This window comes from Lacerta agilis, chromosome 2, assembly GCF_009819535.1.
Source record: "Lacerta agilis isolate rLacAgi1 chromosome 2, rLacAgi1.pri, whole genome shotgun sequence".
Taxonomy (NCBI): Eukaryota; Metazoa; Chordata; class Lepidosauria; order Squamata; family Lacertidae; genus Lacerta; species Lacerta agilis.
This window is the reverse complement of record NC_046313.1, coordinates 55414380-55430876: the sequence shown is the minus strand read 5'-3', so window position 1 is coordinate 55430876 and position 16497 is coordinate 55414380. Positions and strand designations below refer to the sequence as shown.

Sequence of the window (16497 nt, the reverse complement as noted above, 5' to 3'; positions counted from 1 at the left end):
CTGATTTCTTTAAGAATGGATAAGTTTGATCTTTTTGCAGTCCATGGGACTCTCAAGAGTCTCCTCTAGCACCATAATTCAATAGTACATAGCTAAATAGATATACAGGATTGCATCCAGTGCTTGTCCTGCTCAGAGCAGACCCACCGAAGCTAGTAAGCTGGCACACTTAGGCTTATCAATTTAATTGGGTTTACTCTGTGTAGAACTTAGTTGGGTGCAACGCACAGTATTACTTAGGAGGGACTTCCCAGCTTCTTCAATGGCTTGGCACACACCCAACTTCCCCATTCTCCCCCACCTGCCATGATTAACACATCTGGCAAACTATCCGCTTGGAAACAATGGAATCTTTTATATATATTTTTGAAGATTGCTCTCATTATTTCTACAGTACACATAGCACAAAGTGTTAGGGGTGTGAGGGAGATAAAAGGGGGGGAAGGTCTGAAAGAGATTGCTGGTGGTGGAGTTTTGGATAGATGTGAAAAGACTGACTAGCAAAGGAGAGGGAGGAATAAATGAACGAAGCTATGTGCCTAGCCAAAAAGGTTAATTGTGATCATGACTGATGCAGACATCCTTGGATGCAGGTGGTCACCAGAGGAGCACACTTAGCCTCCTAGTTGAAGGCAATAACATGTTCTGTGATTTAAAAATCATCTGCACATGAAAGCGTACAGTACTTGTTTCAGCGAACTTGTGCTGAAAATGAAATGGCTTTGCTATATAGTCACCTATGTCTGTAAGGCCCTGTTGATACGGCCCCAGTAAATTAAGTTTTGGAGAAAAATGCCAGGTGGCATTGCACTAATTAATTCAGTAAATACGTTTGCGGTCTTTCATTCCAACATGCCTTACAATTTAGCTGGCATGCAATATGTGTTTTCCAAGCACGTTTGCCAGTTAATGATATTTTAGAGATTTTGCAGGGATGGAGGCATTTGCATTGGGATCGCATAACCCTTCTTCCATCTGCTGAGTCTCCTGCAAGCATCTCCAAAGTATTCCACACACATTCGAGCTAACTCCTAATACTGGAAATGCCCATCCAGAGGAGGAAAGAATTTTAGGTGGTGATTGGAAGGAAAAATCAGTGGTGGGAGAAGGGTTAAGCAGCTTCCCTTCCCAGTCTCCTCCACAAACGCCGATCCCTCCTGCGTTAAAAGTGAAGAGGCAAATGCAGAATTGGAAACTCTGCAAATGCCTTGTAATATCATAGCTCCGTTCTTACTGTATGAACCAAAACACTCAGGAAAGGTTTCAGAAACACCCTTCAGAAACTTGATTGTATGTCTGTGTTACAGTGAGAAAATGCTTCAAAGTGGGGTGTTAGACGTTCAGTTACATGAATCACAAAATGATATGTTCCTTTTGCTGTCTTACCCAGGGGCGCGCTTTCTTCTGGCTAATTATTGTTTCATATTGAATAATAGTCCCCTTTCTCCAGTGAAGAAAGTAGCTTGGAAGGCATGTTTATTTATATGTGCATCTAACGTCCAAAGTCATGTTTTTCATTTGGAAATGGAGAAGGTTTAGGTATTCGCACTGAGAAATGCTAACATTTTGTATTTGTTCATATTTTGTATGTCTATTACTTGCATGTTTTTTTGTTCTACCGAAGAAAATATTATTTTAGTACTTTGTCAAGCTTCATCCGCCACACATTAAAAACTACATTTAGTTCTAATTCTGGTTACAACAGGCTGGTTTATGATTATATTAAGAAATCGAGTCCCTTGGGAATTCTCACAAGTTAGCAACATGAAGTATCTTTATTCAATGTCTGATTTTTGCTTTCTCTCTGCCGACACCAGTTCTGCCAATGCAAGTCTCAAACAGTAGAGTATGAGAAAACATATAAGTTATTATAAGTGCATGATGTAATTCCCATAGATTCTGTTTAAAAACAGGCCTCGGCATAATTCGTTCCGATTCAGAATAAATACATACCTTACATTTGAAAACTGCAGGAATAATTTTTGCACACACATCTCTGACTTCCACGCCTGTATTCTGATTCTCCATCTGCACCGCTCCCCTCATTTCAGTTGACTCCTTACTTCCACTTTGAAGTCTGGGCTGCTCCCCACAGCATGTCAATGCTTTTTGGCACTTTGTATTTTGTTTGCTTTTGAAAAACGGCCATTTTATTTTTCTCCCTTTGCATTGACAAAAAAATTAATTGAATAATGCTAAAATAATTAGTAATGCAAGAGGGGACTTTGACAGGTGGGCGGCCCTCCCCACCTGTAAGGCCTGTGACTCACAATGGCTTTGTGTAAAATTTGGCCTGCAAGGCAGTTCCTGATATGGATCTGGCCCATGGAGCCAAAAGAGTTCCCTGCTCCAAAGAATGTAAGGTACAAATAATGTAGGGATTTTTAAAAGTACAAAATCGGGAGCCTATGCAATTTAAACATTCTCATTTGAAGATTTAAAATATCCTGGGAAGATTTTAAAAAAAAGGCTTCACCTAAAAGATTATTCTGAAAATACCATAAAGAAGGCACCAGGAAAGACTCTTGTAGGGAGGATAACTGGGGTGCCACCACTGACAAGGCCCTCTCCCTAGCAGTCACCCACCTCACTTTACTTGGTGGGGGCTTTCCTACCAAACTGACTTGCACGAAAGCTCTTATACTTGGTCTCCTGCAGCATCCTGCCAAGTGGAAAGGAGACATTGTCTTATTTTGGTTACCCATTTATAGAAAGTTTACCGTGCACATTGCACACTGGGTTCATTGGGGCCTGTTTCCCAGATAAGAGAGCAATGCAGCCTTAAGGTATATCCTTACTGACATTACACACACATGCAAAATCATCCCTTCTCCTCCCTACCCTACCCACCATATGCAACAGTGAACCAAAATGTCTGTTGGTTGGTTGCTTGTCATTGTAAGCAGATCAGATACATGTCATGTAAAATGATTGCTGGCGAAACCAGGGTGGTGCAAACACGCCAGCAGGGACAATCCAGCAGTCCTGCCAGGGTGTTTGCACCACACCAACCTCACTGCTGCTTTACCCCTATAACTCCCGGTAGGCAGTAATGACATGACCAATCAGAGTTGAAGTAAGCGCTAGTGCCCCAACATTCACTACTGCCTAGTAGGAAGCCAGCAGAGGTGCTAGGGACCTGACATCCCATTCTCTTGCCAGTTCATCCCCATCAGGCATTAAAGCTTGGCAAGTTAAAGCTCTGACCTGACACAAGTGCTTCCTTCCCATGTACAGAATCATGTCCGAGTCTTGAGTTTGAAGCATATTCCAATTTGTTTGTTTACCAGTAACCTGCCATTTATTTCTGCACATTTGTTTGCAGTGATGCTACCCCCACCTGCGTTGCAAGTCTTACTTTTCTGCAGCTTCTCTGTGATTTCCCAACTGTCCTGTCGTTATTTCCCACCTCATGCTTTTCTTTTCAGCTGAACCTTATTCACAGTGAAATCAGTAATTTAGCCGGCTTCGAAGTGGAGGCCATTATCAATCCCACCAATGCTGACATTGACCTTAAAGATGATCTAGGTAAATGGGGAATGGGCTGCCATAACTAACAGTCACATGGAAATTATGGAATGTAAATCAATGCAAGATTTTGAAAGCCTCAAAATACATAAAAGGGTGGATTATTATATGTGACTATTACCTAATTAACTTATTGTTCCATAATAATCGAATGTGACTGTTGGTTCTTTTGGGGATGTTTCGTATGTGGATTCATTGAGAGCTAAAACGGTTAAATATCCATCATCAAAATAAATAGTTTCTCCATTCTGATTATTCTTTTCATTGAAGTAGGTAGAGATAGAAACTGATAGTGAGAGATAATGAGCTAATATGCTCCCCTGCTTCCTTCCCTGTTTTTGATTCAATCAACTTTTTGTTCAGTTATAAACAAAGATTATTTTAATCATACATTGTCGACACTACATGTATTTTTAAATAACGCTGTGCTCAAAAAGAAAGTTGTCTTGTCATTCAAAGGACGTACATTTAATAATAATAATAATCTACATGATTTTGTGGAGTAGCTCAATCTTCCCTAACCTGGTGTAGGTGTTTTAAACTGCAAGTCCCATTCACCCCCCAACAAGCAGAGACATGTAATCCAGAACATCTGCAGGGTACTACGTTGGGGAAGGCTGCAATAGCTTATATTTACCTTAATTGCTTTTAGGTAAGTATACCACACTTCTTCTTTTAAAAAAAACAACCCAGGCAGTTAACAACACATAAATACTAATAATTTATTTAAAAAAATTAAAAGCCAATAAATACAGCACAGGCTACATTTGAAAATGAGTTGATGTCAATGACCAGTAAAGGCCTGTGTGAATAAATATATCTCCAGGAGGCCACTAGAAACACTGCAAAGTTGGCACCTGCCTTATTTTGCTGTGTGCAGAGGAGGAGATTACTGCTTTTAATGATTCCACAAGTTTTTAATAGTTTCTTAATGAAACAGTGAATTTGATTTTGACAACCTGATGATTTTTCTCAGTGCTAGTATGTGCATCAGTAGACAGAGGACACGAGAAAGTTTTACTCAGACCAGTCTTCACCCAAAATATTTTATGGTTTTTCCTTATCTTTGAAATTTAAACAAACTATCAAAGTGAAAGTGATTAACTGTTTATAAAATATTGATGAATAAACTTTATCATAACTTTAAATAATGTGGTCTTAGGTTGTAAATTAAAACACACACAGACACGTTTCTAATTTCAGACAAGTCACTATCCAACCAAAGTTAAGCACTTTCATAACACAATCCTATACATGTCTACTCGGAAGTAATTCCCATTGAATTCAGTGGGGCTTACGCCCAGGTAAGTGTATATAGGATTGCAGCCTTAGTCCCATTGAGGGACTTGGGAAAATTCAGCAACTCAATATTTTCAAGAGACCCACATAAGTTGACTGGATCGTGGCTTTCCCCCAATATGTCTAGGGAGTTGTGTACGGAAAAAAATGCAAATAATCATCAAACTGGAGAAGCTAGTTGTTTTGTTAGGCTGGATTATCCAGTTATTGGATGTTGTCACCACATTCCGTAAGATTCCAGTTTCACAGGTTTCGGCAAAGTCAAGAAGGTTGTAGCTGCTGTTGACACAAGCTGAAATGCCTGCCTTGTCCTTGTCCTGTCGGTCAGCTGCTAAAGTTGATGTATTTGATACTTCTCTGCTTCCTCCTTACACCCCCCCCTTTTCTTCGCATACACCTGTACAAAGATTTTTGGGGGGTTTGGTTGTTATTGTTAATGGCACACATTTTGAAGCCCAAAGGTAGGATAACGAGGAAATGTAGATCCTGTTTTGGGTCTTTGACCAACATGGTTGATGCACATTTGTTTACCTGTTGTAGTTGCAAGTTGTTCAGGCTGACATTGCCACGATCGACAGTGATGCTGTCGTTCACCCGACAAACTCTGACATCTACACCGGTGGTGAAGTAGGTAATGGAGAGTTCGGTGCTGCAGAGTTTGTATGTGTATGCATGAACCAATCAGCAGCAACAAGCTTACCCCTGCCCTGTGGATCGGCATTCTTTTCTCACTTCCAGCAGTCCTGCCCTCTACCGAGTAAAGTCAGGGCCAAATTGGTTAAATGCAAGATGCCTGTCCAGTCAAGACCTGGACCATCACTTCGCCTCACTGGCTTTGTTTTCCTGTACAAAGCACATTGAGATTAATATTATGGAAGAGGGAGGAAATAGGTTCTCACTAATAACAGAATCTTTAAGAAACATTCATCAGAACTACCCATAATTACAGTGGTGCCCCGCTAGACGAATGCCTTGCTAGACAAAAAACTCGCTAGACGAACGGCATTTGCTAGCGGAAGGCTGCCCCGCAAGACGAAAAAGTCAATGGGGCTGCCTCGCAAGATGGAAAAAAAAAATTTTCGGCGCAAAAAACTCCGCGCTCCATTGCCGCTTTGCTAGACGAAAAATTCGCTCTATGAAGACACTCGTAGAACAAATTATTTTTGTCTAGCGGGGCACCACTGTATTACTTTGGCGGGGGGAAATGTACAGTTCCACTGGTGTAGTCAATTTTAAGCACTCTTGAAGGGCCCATTGAACTCGCTACATTTCCCCACATGCTTTTAAAAAGAGGTATGTAGAGGGGGTCAACAAAATACTCAAAAGATTTCTGTTTCTTGTCTCATTAGGTAGATGCCTGATTTTTCAGAAGGTACGAAAAGCAAATCTTTACACATTTTTTTTTTTTTTTTGGAAGCCATCTTCACTTAACTGGCAAGCTTGCTGCTTTAGAAACCCTGCAATTTTTCATTAGCCTGCCGGGGCCTATTTCTGATACTGCTCTTCCCACACGCTCCAAAGGCCACGTGAAATGTGGTCCTAACTGACTTACACAGAATTGCACATGGAACAGCATAGGCAAAATTGCATCCTAAACAATTGGTTGTAGGTCGGCTAAGTTAGTAACGCCTATTCCCGCTGAAGTCAGTGCGAATAGTTAGTTATTATTTCATTGGGATCCAAATGAGACTAAGTTGGTCTAGCCAAGCCACTCATTTCTAAGAACTGCAAGTTGGTGTTCACCTAGGCTTTCCGTACATTAGGAAAATTCCTGACATGTCCTGGTTTTCAGGTGTAAAAATGGTGTCGGGGGGGATTTTGTAATGGAAAACCCAGATGTATGGCCACGCGATGGAAAAAGCAGCGGAAGCAGCCCCCCAAAAATGAAAATCACTATTTTGGGGTTAGGTGGCTTTCTTAAAAAAAAGTTCAACAATTTTTGGTGGTTTCCTTTTAAAAAAAACCTCAACTTTGCGGGTGTCAGGAATTTTGCTTTTTGAAATATGACAACCTACCGGTATAATGAAGAAATGCCTTCATGTCAAGTTGTGGGTGGGAAGACTCAAAGGAACCTGGGTTGTTTCATTCAGTAGCACACCACCTTCTAATTCCCTTTGACTGCTGGAAGGAAGAACAGAAGTGCACACATGCTTAGCTTCAAATGATTAACTTTTATCCATAAAGGCCTTCTAACCACATTATATTTTGGGGGAATATCGCAACAATTTTGCAGACTTGAATTTCTGCATAGCCTGTAGTCCCCATTTTGCCAATGCCTGCTTTGTCAGCATGAAATAATGACTTTATTCTGTGGAAGTAACACATATATTTATGCCTGTGATGAGCAAGGAACCATTTAGCTGCAAGGTGTGAAGTTAGTGTATTGTAAAGAGGTAATACATGCCATTTCTTAAGTGCAACTAACCAGCAGTGGTACAGTGCAGGTAGGACATGCCTCTCAAGTTTAAATGTTCCTTGTCCATTTTAAAGTAACACCATAAACAAAAATGTTTATCAGGGTTAGCAGATCTGAATAAATCATTAAAAGGCAGCCAATTTCCAATTATTTAATTTATTATAATACTTTCAACCAGTGCTTCCCCCCCCCCAGAAAAATAGGTGCTCGTACTCACCTTGAAGTTGTCCCAGTAAGTGCCACACTTTTTAAGCCCCACCCCCAAAAGAGATTCCAGTACTGTTTATCCTTGAGTACCCCCTGAAAAAGCACTGCTTTTAACCACTGTGGCAGTGCCATTTGACTTGTACATCTCTAATGCTAATACATATAATTGATGTACGTATGCACACAGGCAAAGGTATAAGCAATTTAATGGAAGAACAAATATCTGTTCTCCTGAATGCTATTAACCAGTGTTTAAACAATCCATAGATAGAGCTCAATAAATGCAAGACCCAAACTTGGCAAAAACCATTTAATGAAACTTAGATTAGAGCCTTCTTATAAGGCAAAACCATTCAAAATAAGGTTGTACTTTACTAGAATTGTCTAGCTGCCCCCTTGAGGGTAATTCAAGGTGAAGTGAACATATATATTCCTAGTAATCACTTTGCACTTGGGGAATAGCTGCACAGAATCAATGTCTACTGAGCAGTCATTTCTGGCCAATTTAGTATTCTTTTTACTGGAATATATCCCAACTTCCTTGCTAAAGGGATGTTGTTCGTCCCTTCTGCTTGCCTTGGAATTGTATATTAGATACATTCTCTGTTGGTTACCATTCCTAGAAACATTTCCAGTAAGATTGTCCTAGCTCCATCTAGCTCAGTATAATCTACCCTGACTGGCAGTGGAGTCCAGGGTTTCAGGCACAAATGTTTCCCAACCCTGGTACCCTTTGCTTGTCGTGAGCTTCAGGTGTCGTCTTCAGTAGCTGCAGAAGTTGTCTGCATCTTGCCCATGTGAACATATTTAAAAGTATTACTTGGACTTTCACCCTCTCCTTCCTCCAACGAATTTAGTTCTGCTGCTGCTGTCCGGAAATTAACCAAGCTGACGTCTCCTGAATTTTAAAAATGCCCTCAGAACGTTCTTTGGACCATTCATGATGACAGCAATGAATACTTAAACTGCAGAACAAAAGGACCAATTTTCCAGAGTCTCAACCTGACAGAATTTGCAGTCGGCTAATTATCTCTTAAGAGAATACCATAAACCTCTGAGCTGAAACTCGTTCCATATTCTTTACAAAGTAGAATAAAATGAATTAATACCTTGTTAGAAGTCTGCTAAGATTAGTCTGTGTTGTCAAGCAAAACATAACACATCTTCAGTAGCGTATGCAGAACTCTTCTTTTGAGGCACAATCCCAAATCCAAACGTATTTCACTGAGCATACAATATGTGCACTTCCATCAGAAACTGCAGTCCCCTTTGTCTGTATGACTAAAGTTAATTCATTTCACAAAGTATGGCAGCATTGTGGCTTTTAATACTAACAGCCCAATCCTATGCATGTTTACTTGGGTGTAAGCCTTGCAGAGTTCAGTAGTAAGTGTGTGTAGGGTTGCAGCCTGTGACCCTGAGCACATGAAAGTTCCACTGAAAGAAGCATTTTACTTCCCAAGTAAATATGTTTACAATTAGGCTGCAGGAATCAATTTGCCAAGCATCTTTCTCAGTCCAGAACCCAGTGTCATTGTTTCCTTGCCTTGCTACTTGTATGACCTTTAAGCAAAATGCACTGTGATTTGGGTGCTTATAATTAAGGTGGGGGGTGGGGGAGAGAGAAACATATTTTTGAGCTACTTTATATTTCTTCTGTGTTAAAGTAAAAGCTGCAAAATAAGATCTAAACCATTTAGTGGTGGACTGCCTTTGTGCAAACCTCAGGCTGTAATTGAAATTGTGCAGCTCCCTTCCTACACAAGAGCAGCTTTTGTCAAGCTTCTTTAGCCGCAGTTAAGCGATTCAGCGGAGGGATATGTTCCCTAGAGAATCTCCTTATTACTGAGGCTCTTCCTCTTGGTTAAAGGTGGTTCAAGAAGCTGGGCAGTTGTCAAGTAAAGCAGCCCGCTGCACTCACAAGACTGTTTCACTCCCGGGGGCCATCTGTTGGGGTCAGGGATGAAGATGAGGTGAGTTTCAAGTTCTTCTTATGGCAAACTTGTCTTTAAAGCAATCTGTAACAGAAAGGGGATCTCGCCCTCTAAGGGAAAAAGTTGGTGCATCGACTGAGTGGCACTTGAATGAGCATGTTCTCTGGAACATTGTCTGTTGCCTGGTGCAGACGAAGGCACTAGGGATGTCACCGCCCTGCTGGCCGACATTGAGAATTGCATCAGAAAATACTTTCAGACAGAATGAAAATATGTGGGAGGGTGATCTTTTAAAAAAAAAAAAAAACAGAGAGAAAGAGAAGGAGAGAATAGTTATTCTGGACTCGTCCCCAAAGGTTTAGATCTTACTTTGCAGTCCCCAAAATCTTTTTGCTCGGAGAAATTATGCCATGTAATTGCCTGAAGTGATGAATGCTGTCTCTTGGATGCGGAACAGTCACAACTCTATCCTTGTGCAGGGAGCACTTTGGAGAAGAAAGGCGGAAAAGAATTCCTGGAGGCCGTGGTGGAACTTCGCAAAAAGAACGGACCCTTGGACACAGCTGGAGGTGCAGTTTAAATCCCTGAGAAATCGGGGTGGGGGGATTGTGAGCGAAATGTCTCTCCATGTGTGTATCAATGTGTGTATCATAGACTCCCAGTTGGCCTTTGCAGAAATTCATTATGGAAGAGTTAACCTGTGTATATACCGTATTTTTCGCTCCGTAAGACGCACTTTTTTCCTCCTGAAAAGTAAGGAGAAATATCTGCGCGTCTTATGGAGCGAATGGTGGTCCCTGGAGCTGAATTGCCAGGGGCCAAAAGAGGATCCTGCTTTTTATTTTACAAAGAGAAAAGGGGGTGTTGAAAGGACCCCGCTCAGCAGCTGATCAGCAAGAGATCGGGAGAGAGATGAGAGTCCCCGGCTCCCTTTCAGCCCCACCCCCTTGCCCAGGCCTCCGTTGTTGAATGTGCTGCAGAGGGAGGTTGTTTGTTTCCCCAGCGACATGTGACTGGCTGATTAGATTATCTGTCTGGAAACTGTAGAAATGGCTCCCTTTCCTTAAGAAGCTGTAGAAATGTGAATTGAACCCCATTAAAGCGGGGCTTTTCCTCTTTGCTTTTCCCCCTTTGCAAAAGAAGCTTTGCTTTTCCCCCTTTGCAAAAAAGCTGTACAAATCTGTGCTGATCCTCAAAAAACAGGGCTTTTCCCTTTGCAAAAAAGCTGCAAAACTTTGAGCTGATCCTCAAAAAGGGGGCTTTTCACTTTGCAAAAAAAGCTGCAAAACTTTGCGCTGATCCTCAAAAAAACAGGGCTTTTAGAGGAGGAAAACCAGAAAAAAAAATCTTGTTTCCTCCTCTAAAAACGAGGTGCGCCCCATGGAGCGAAAAATACGGTAGTTTTAACCTGTCTGTAGTATGTGCATTTATTCTGGATTCTATGCTCACATGTGGGAATCAGGGTTTAAACATATTAGAAACACATGGGCACTTAGACATTGTCTAGAACAGCTTTTTCCAACCTGGTGTTTTGGACAGTAACTCCCATTGGTCCCATCCAACATTGGATGGGGCTGATGGGAGTTGTAGGCCAAAACCTTGGGAGGCCACCAGGTTGAGGGAGGGCTGACTCTGAATATCAGCAGTTGAACCTACAGAGGATGTTGTGTTGTGCCCAATTTTAACGGGGGGGGGGGGGGTAATTAGGTTGTGTGTTTCACAACCAGTGTGCTCAGATGGGAGATGACCATGGAGAACTGCCATTTATGTAGTTCCATTCAGTCCACTGGAATTTAAGGATTAAAGTAGTAACTATATACATACGTCACTAGTTCAGTCACATTTGCATTTCTCAAAACGTTGAGAAGACTGAAGTAAGCCATACGTACTTTTCTTTTCCAACCAGCTGTCGTCAGTGCAGGCCATGGATTGCCTGCTAAGTTTGTGATCCATTGCAATAGCCCCAGTTGGGGTGCAGACAAATGCGAGGAGCTATTGGAGAAGACGGTGAAGAACTGCTTGGCTCTGGCAGATGAGAAGAAGCTGAAGTCAATTGCGTTTCCTTCTATTGGAAGTGGCAGGTAAGGCTGGCCTATCAAACAAAACCCTATCGGATTTTGAGTGGTTTTGCTTTGCTATTCTGCCACCCTCTTATTCTAGCCGGGCAAAAACATTTAAGATGGGTGCAAAGCAGGGACTGTGAGAGATGTGGGTGTGGCTGGTGAGGAGTGTATCTTGAGAATCCAGAGGCCTAGAGGCCTGCATTCCCCCACCCCAGGGGCAGAGGAAGGGGTGTGAGGGGTGTGTGGTGGGTGTGGGCCGCCCCGGGTGTCACTGCTGCTCCACCCACTCTAAGATTCCCCATCCCTGCCATATATATGTATATTCCATGAGGGAAAATACTTGTTGGACAATCTCTGCTACTGGTGACTTCTTCCAGAGTTCAAGGCAGGTGGCAGGTATGTTTTGCTGCGTGCTCCTTGTTAAAAAGTAATGTGTGAATGATATATGTCAGCTTTCCACAACATGTTGTCCTCTGGATCTTTTGGGATACCTCTCTCTTCACCCCTGACCGCTATCTGTGCTGGTTAGGGATAATAGAAGTGGGAATCAAAAATAACTAGCTTGGGGAAAGTTGGTTTTTAAGGAGAGTGCATCTTTCCCTTCCGCCCAGTCTCCCTCCCAGTAAGCAGCAGTGACGCCACAGCCAGGAAGCTAGTTTTGCATTCACCCACTCCAGAACGGCGAAAGCTTTTTTCCCAAACACTCTGTATCTCTCTGTTGCTGCCCACTTTCAAGACTGGGTGGTCAGTCTTGGAAGTGCAGGCTGAAAGAGCTTTTTCACTTTAGGCAGGAGCCAAAATAGCAATATTGAAAGAATGCGTAGACGGCACATATTACGCAAAACACATTTGAAGAGGTACTGCAATCAGTAAAATGGCGTTGTACTGTTTGCTTGATGGTTGGTGCCAACACAACATTGTTTCAAGGGAATAGGCTACTTTTGAAAGGTTGGCTCATCTTAGCATAGGATGTTGTCTTATACTGAGTCAGCCCATTAGCCCATTAGCTCAGCAATGCAGCTGTTTAGGGTTTCAGTCAGGACATGCCAAACCCTACCTAGAGATGCCAAGGATTGAACCAGGGATCTTCTACATAGAAAGCAGATGCTCTCCCGTTGAATTACGGCCCTTCTTGTCATTGGCTTCTTCACAGAGCTGGTTTGATCAAATTATGTCAAGTGCGGAGGGGCATGAAGGTCTCAACTTTGTAAATAAAACAATAGAAAAAGGAGACAGTGTTTAGTAGAACTACATTGTGTGTGATGGAAGATAAGTTTAATACTTAAATGAGAGAGGTCACTTTCAGTGACAAGTGTGTTCCTTCAAAGCATGACATACCCATCTTGCTATTTGAATTTACAAGTTTTAGGAAGTAACAAACCTATTTTAAAACAGGAACAGTTTCTAAGGCTAGCGTTTTCTCTCTGAGCCAGCACGGGTTCTGGGACAGGCATCTGTCAAGCAGACACTCCTCATTAAACCTACATAAACAGCCCCATTCATGTTTATGACTGAAAAATGGGTTTACATGGGCATGAGATAGATATATATTCCCTTTTCAACAGAATAGTGGGGGGATTAGACCATTTATAGCAGTTAGTCTGCCAGATGCTGTAATATACTAGAGGTAACTTATCTAGACCAAATGTGTAAGAGATCTCTGGAAAAAAAACAGTTGTAAAGTTCTGTATACCAGAACTAAAAAAATAATTACTATGGGTAGTTCATATTTCAACATCAGACCTTCTTTTAGTGCAAAATTTCAGCATTAAATATCTGGTTTCCATTTTAGTGTCTGTCTCCCCTAAACCACCCCCCAAAAAACTTTGCAATACCCTATCCCAATCACACATTGACACAGGTATGGCTGTTCGCCCATAATCACATACACACATCTCCATACGAGTGGGAAGCAGTTCTGTAAAACTGAGCCTGCCTTATTGAGATATCCCTATTACGACGATCGAGAATTCATTTTTCTCCTAGAATATACAAATACAGGTTGAAATGTTTCAGAGGTGATCTAACAAAGCTTGAGTTAAAATTAACATTGCAACTGCATTATATATACATACATACATACATACATACATACATATATGTATACTTCTGCAAGTTTCTGTGGGGCACACTAGATGCAATGCCATTTGTGCAGTTTGCAATTACATGACTGGCTTACTAGACACAAATGATAGGACCCTGGCAGCACGCTGTGGGCTTTAACCCTTTTGCTTTCCCTCCTCCCACTGTGGTCCTGATCCATATACAAATGTAAATATTAAGCATGCCAGTGGGGAGGAATCCAGGGATGTCAGTGATTTAAAAAACAAACCAATCTGCCACACTAGGGATCTGATCCCTGTTGAGGGAGCTTGCACTTCAGAATGCCAATTTGTTTGTCTTTGCTAATTGTATGAATAGCATCTCATCTAGTTTGACACTCAGTGAATCTTGGCATTAGACCCATGTCTTTTAGCCATCAGACTTTCCCCTGGAACTTGCAATCTAGGCATCCTGCTACAGAAGCCTGGTTACATTTTGGAAATATATAGGGCAAATAAGTGTTCTTTGGAAAGTATGGCGTTGCAGACGGCAAGCTTATTGAGCCAACGTTATCTTTTTCTTTCTCCCTGTTTTCTCCTAATAGGAATGGTTTCCCAAAACAGACTGCTGCCCAGCTGATCCTGAAAGCCATTTCCAGCTATTTTGTGTCAACAATGTCCTCTTCAATCAAGACCGTCTATTTTGTGCTCTTTGACAGTGAGAGTATAGGGATTTATGTGCAAGAAATGGCCAAGTTAGATGCCAACTAAGTCGTGGAAGCAAAGAGTCCCTGCCTCCTTGCCCCCTCCCCCTCCAATTCTTTATTCCTCATTGTGAGACAGAGCGGCCCTTATTTTAAATTTTGCTCATCTAGGGGAATAGAGGTGGGGCTTTTTTTGACTTTCTAAAATGTTTTTATGTTGGCACTGATAGTTGGCATTACTGCTGTTAATGCACTGTATTCCAGGCATTGTCTGAATTTAGTGTAATCTAGGAGATTTTATAGTTTTATTTTAATGAAGTACAGATTGATGCAGAAGTTGTTAGCAGTACATAGTCTGTTATTCGTGGAAGAAACCGGCAGACCCTATTTTGTAACTGTGTTGTGGTGCTCTTATCAAGTGGCGTTCCTTTCTCGTTTTTTTAAAAGAAGAAGAAAAGATGCTACACATCTTATTTGTGTTTACGTCTTGTCCCGATGATGGATCTGAGGAGAAAAGAACCCTGTTGCCCTTAATTATAATTGCAATTTGGGATTTGTGTGAATTGATTTAGTAAAATGTTTAAAATGTTCTCGTTGGTGTGTTCTGAGTTAATGGGTTGCAAGCCTCTGACAAATATGCACCAACAGCTGTCGGATGTGAACTTGAATGAACGAAACAATGCACTTGTCTTTCAATATGAATAATTACTAATCAAGTACTAATTGATTTAGCTCTTATCATGTAAATGTGCAAAAACATCCACAGGGTTATTCTGCATTAGTTTTCAATAGTCTGTGGCCCTTGTTCCAAGAGGATTCACCCCCTTTTGGGCTGTGAGACATTTTTCGTTTCAGGTCTGGCTTCAATGTTTGCCTTGCTGCGTCCTTGACCTCAGTTTACACATACAGAAAGCTTTGCTGGAGCCACCCAGGCAGCTAGCCGGTGGCAAATTGGTTTTTGCACACCCAAAATTTAGCAAAAAGTGTGCTAGAATGTTGGGCGTTTTGGAAACTTCAAAAAGGTAATCAGCACTTCTTGTTTAGAACCATCACAGAATGTAATTTTATGAGTGTAGGAACATGAAAAATCCCTGCTGGATCTAAAGGGGTTCATGTAATCATGAGATGGGGAACGTGTGGCCCTCCACAGTTGGTTGGACTACCTGACCGCTGGACACCCTGGCTGTTGCTGATGGGAGTTGGAGTCCCACAACACCTGGAGGGCCACAGGTTACCCGCCCCCTGACTAGTCCAACATCCTGCCTCAATCAATGGCCAGCCAGATGCTACTAGGAAACCTACAGCAGAACTGATGAACTTGTTGTAGGGAACAGATAAGCATGCAAGAACTGACCTGCAGGATCAAACCAAATGCCCTTAATCTAGTCCAGCATTCACCCTCCATTTCCAGTGTCAGCCAATTACATCACAGAAACTCACAAGCAAGGCGCAAGCAAGGCTCTGTTGTCCCACCCCGCCCCTGGCACCTGGTAATCAGAGTCGTAAAGAATAAAAATATGATGTGAAGCTGCATCCTGGTTTCTGTTTTTTTAACTTGTTATCTGACACTTACTGGAAACTATTTGTAAGCTCGCATGTATTGCTTCTAATTCCAGAAGATATATTATCAGCTCAGTTGCTGCTTTTTAAAAATTTTGCCGGGTTTGGAAGCTCACTCAGAGCAGTAGAAATCATTTCACAGTGTTTTATCCAGTTGGTGTTCCTCCAATGATGGAAGCAGAAGAGGGATGGAGACTATTTTTTTTAATTCCGACTCTACTCTGGAGCCTGCCCTCCAGTCCCCCCCCCCCGACTCCAAATCTGCTCTCCCAATTTTCCAGAGCAGATTAGGGGGACACAGGGAAGAGAGGAGTAAGTGGATGTACACCACGTAAGAATCCTTGGGGGAAAAAATTTCTTTCAGAGTGCAAAGTTTGTCCTTGACAGATTTTAGCTTCGGTCATAGCATTACCGAACAGAAAGATTGCATTAAAACAAAAAGTGTGGCTGAAGATTTTATTAATGAATGCTTCATTGGAACAGATCCCAAACTCCAACTGACTTTGCTCCATTAATACCTGCACTTTTAAGGATTGTTGTTGTTGTTCAGTCGTTCAGTCGTGTCCGACTCTTCGTGACCCCATGGACCAGAGCACACCAGGCACGCCTATCCTTCACTGCCTCTCGCAGTTTGGCCAAAAAATTTAAGGATTAGCTGAAAGTTAATGTAAAAAGTATTTTAAAAAGGATTTTTCTAGGCTTGCATACATTCCTGAAAGTGCATTTTGTATAAATGCCACTAGA

General features: G+C 41.8%; 1 protein-coding gene across 4 annotated transcripts in view; it reads left to right on the top strand.

Annotated features, from left to right (window-relative positions):
- LOC117041390 (core histone macro-H2A.1) overlaps window positions 1–14783 on the top strand; it is a 42729-nt gene extending 27946 nt beyond the window's left edge. Inside the window, exons 6-9 of one of the 4 annotated variants that reach the window (XM_033140132.1) lie at window positions 5368–5458; window positions 9864–9953; window positions 11291–11465; window positions 14095–14783. In XM_033140132.1, coding sequence (XP_032996023.1) covers window positions 5368–5458; window positions 9864–9953; window positions 11291–11465; window positions 14095–14260 — 522 coding nt within the window. In that variant the 3' untranslated portion in view covers window positions 14261–14783. Of the gene's footprint in view, window positions 1–80; window positions 265–3428; window positions 3529–5367; window positions 5459–9320; window positions 9424–9863; window positions 9954–11290; window positions 11466–14094 lie in introns of those variants that run through there. The other 3 variants (XM_033140131.1, XR_004425962.1, XM_033140133.1) reach the window with 3 other exon arrangements.
- Window positions 14784–16497: the final 1714 nt, after the last annotated feature.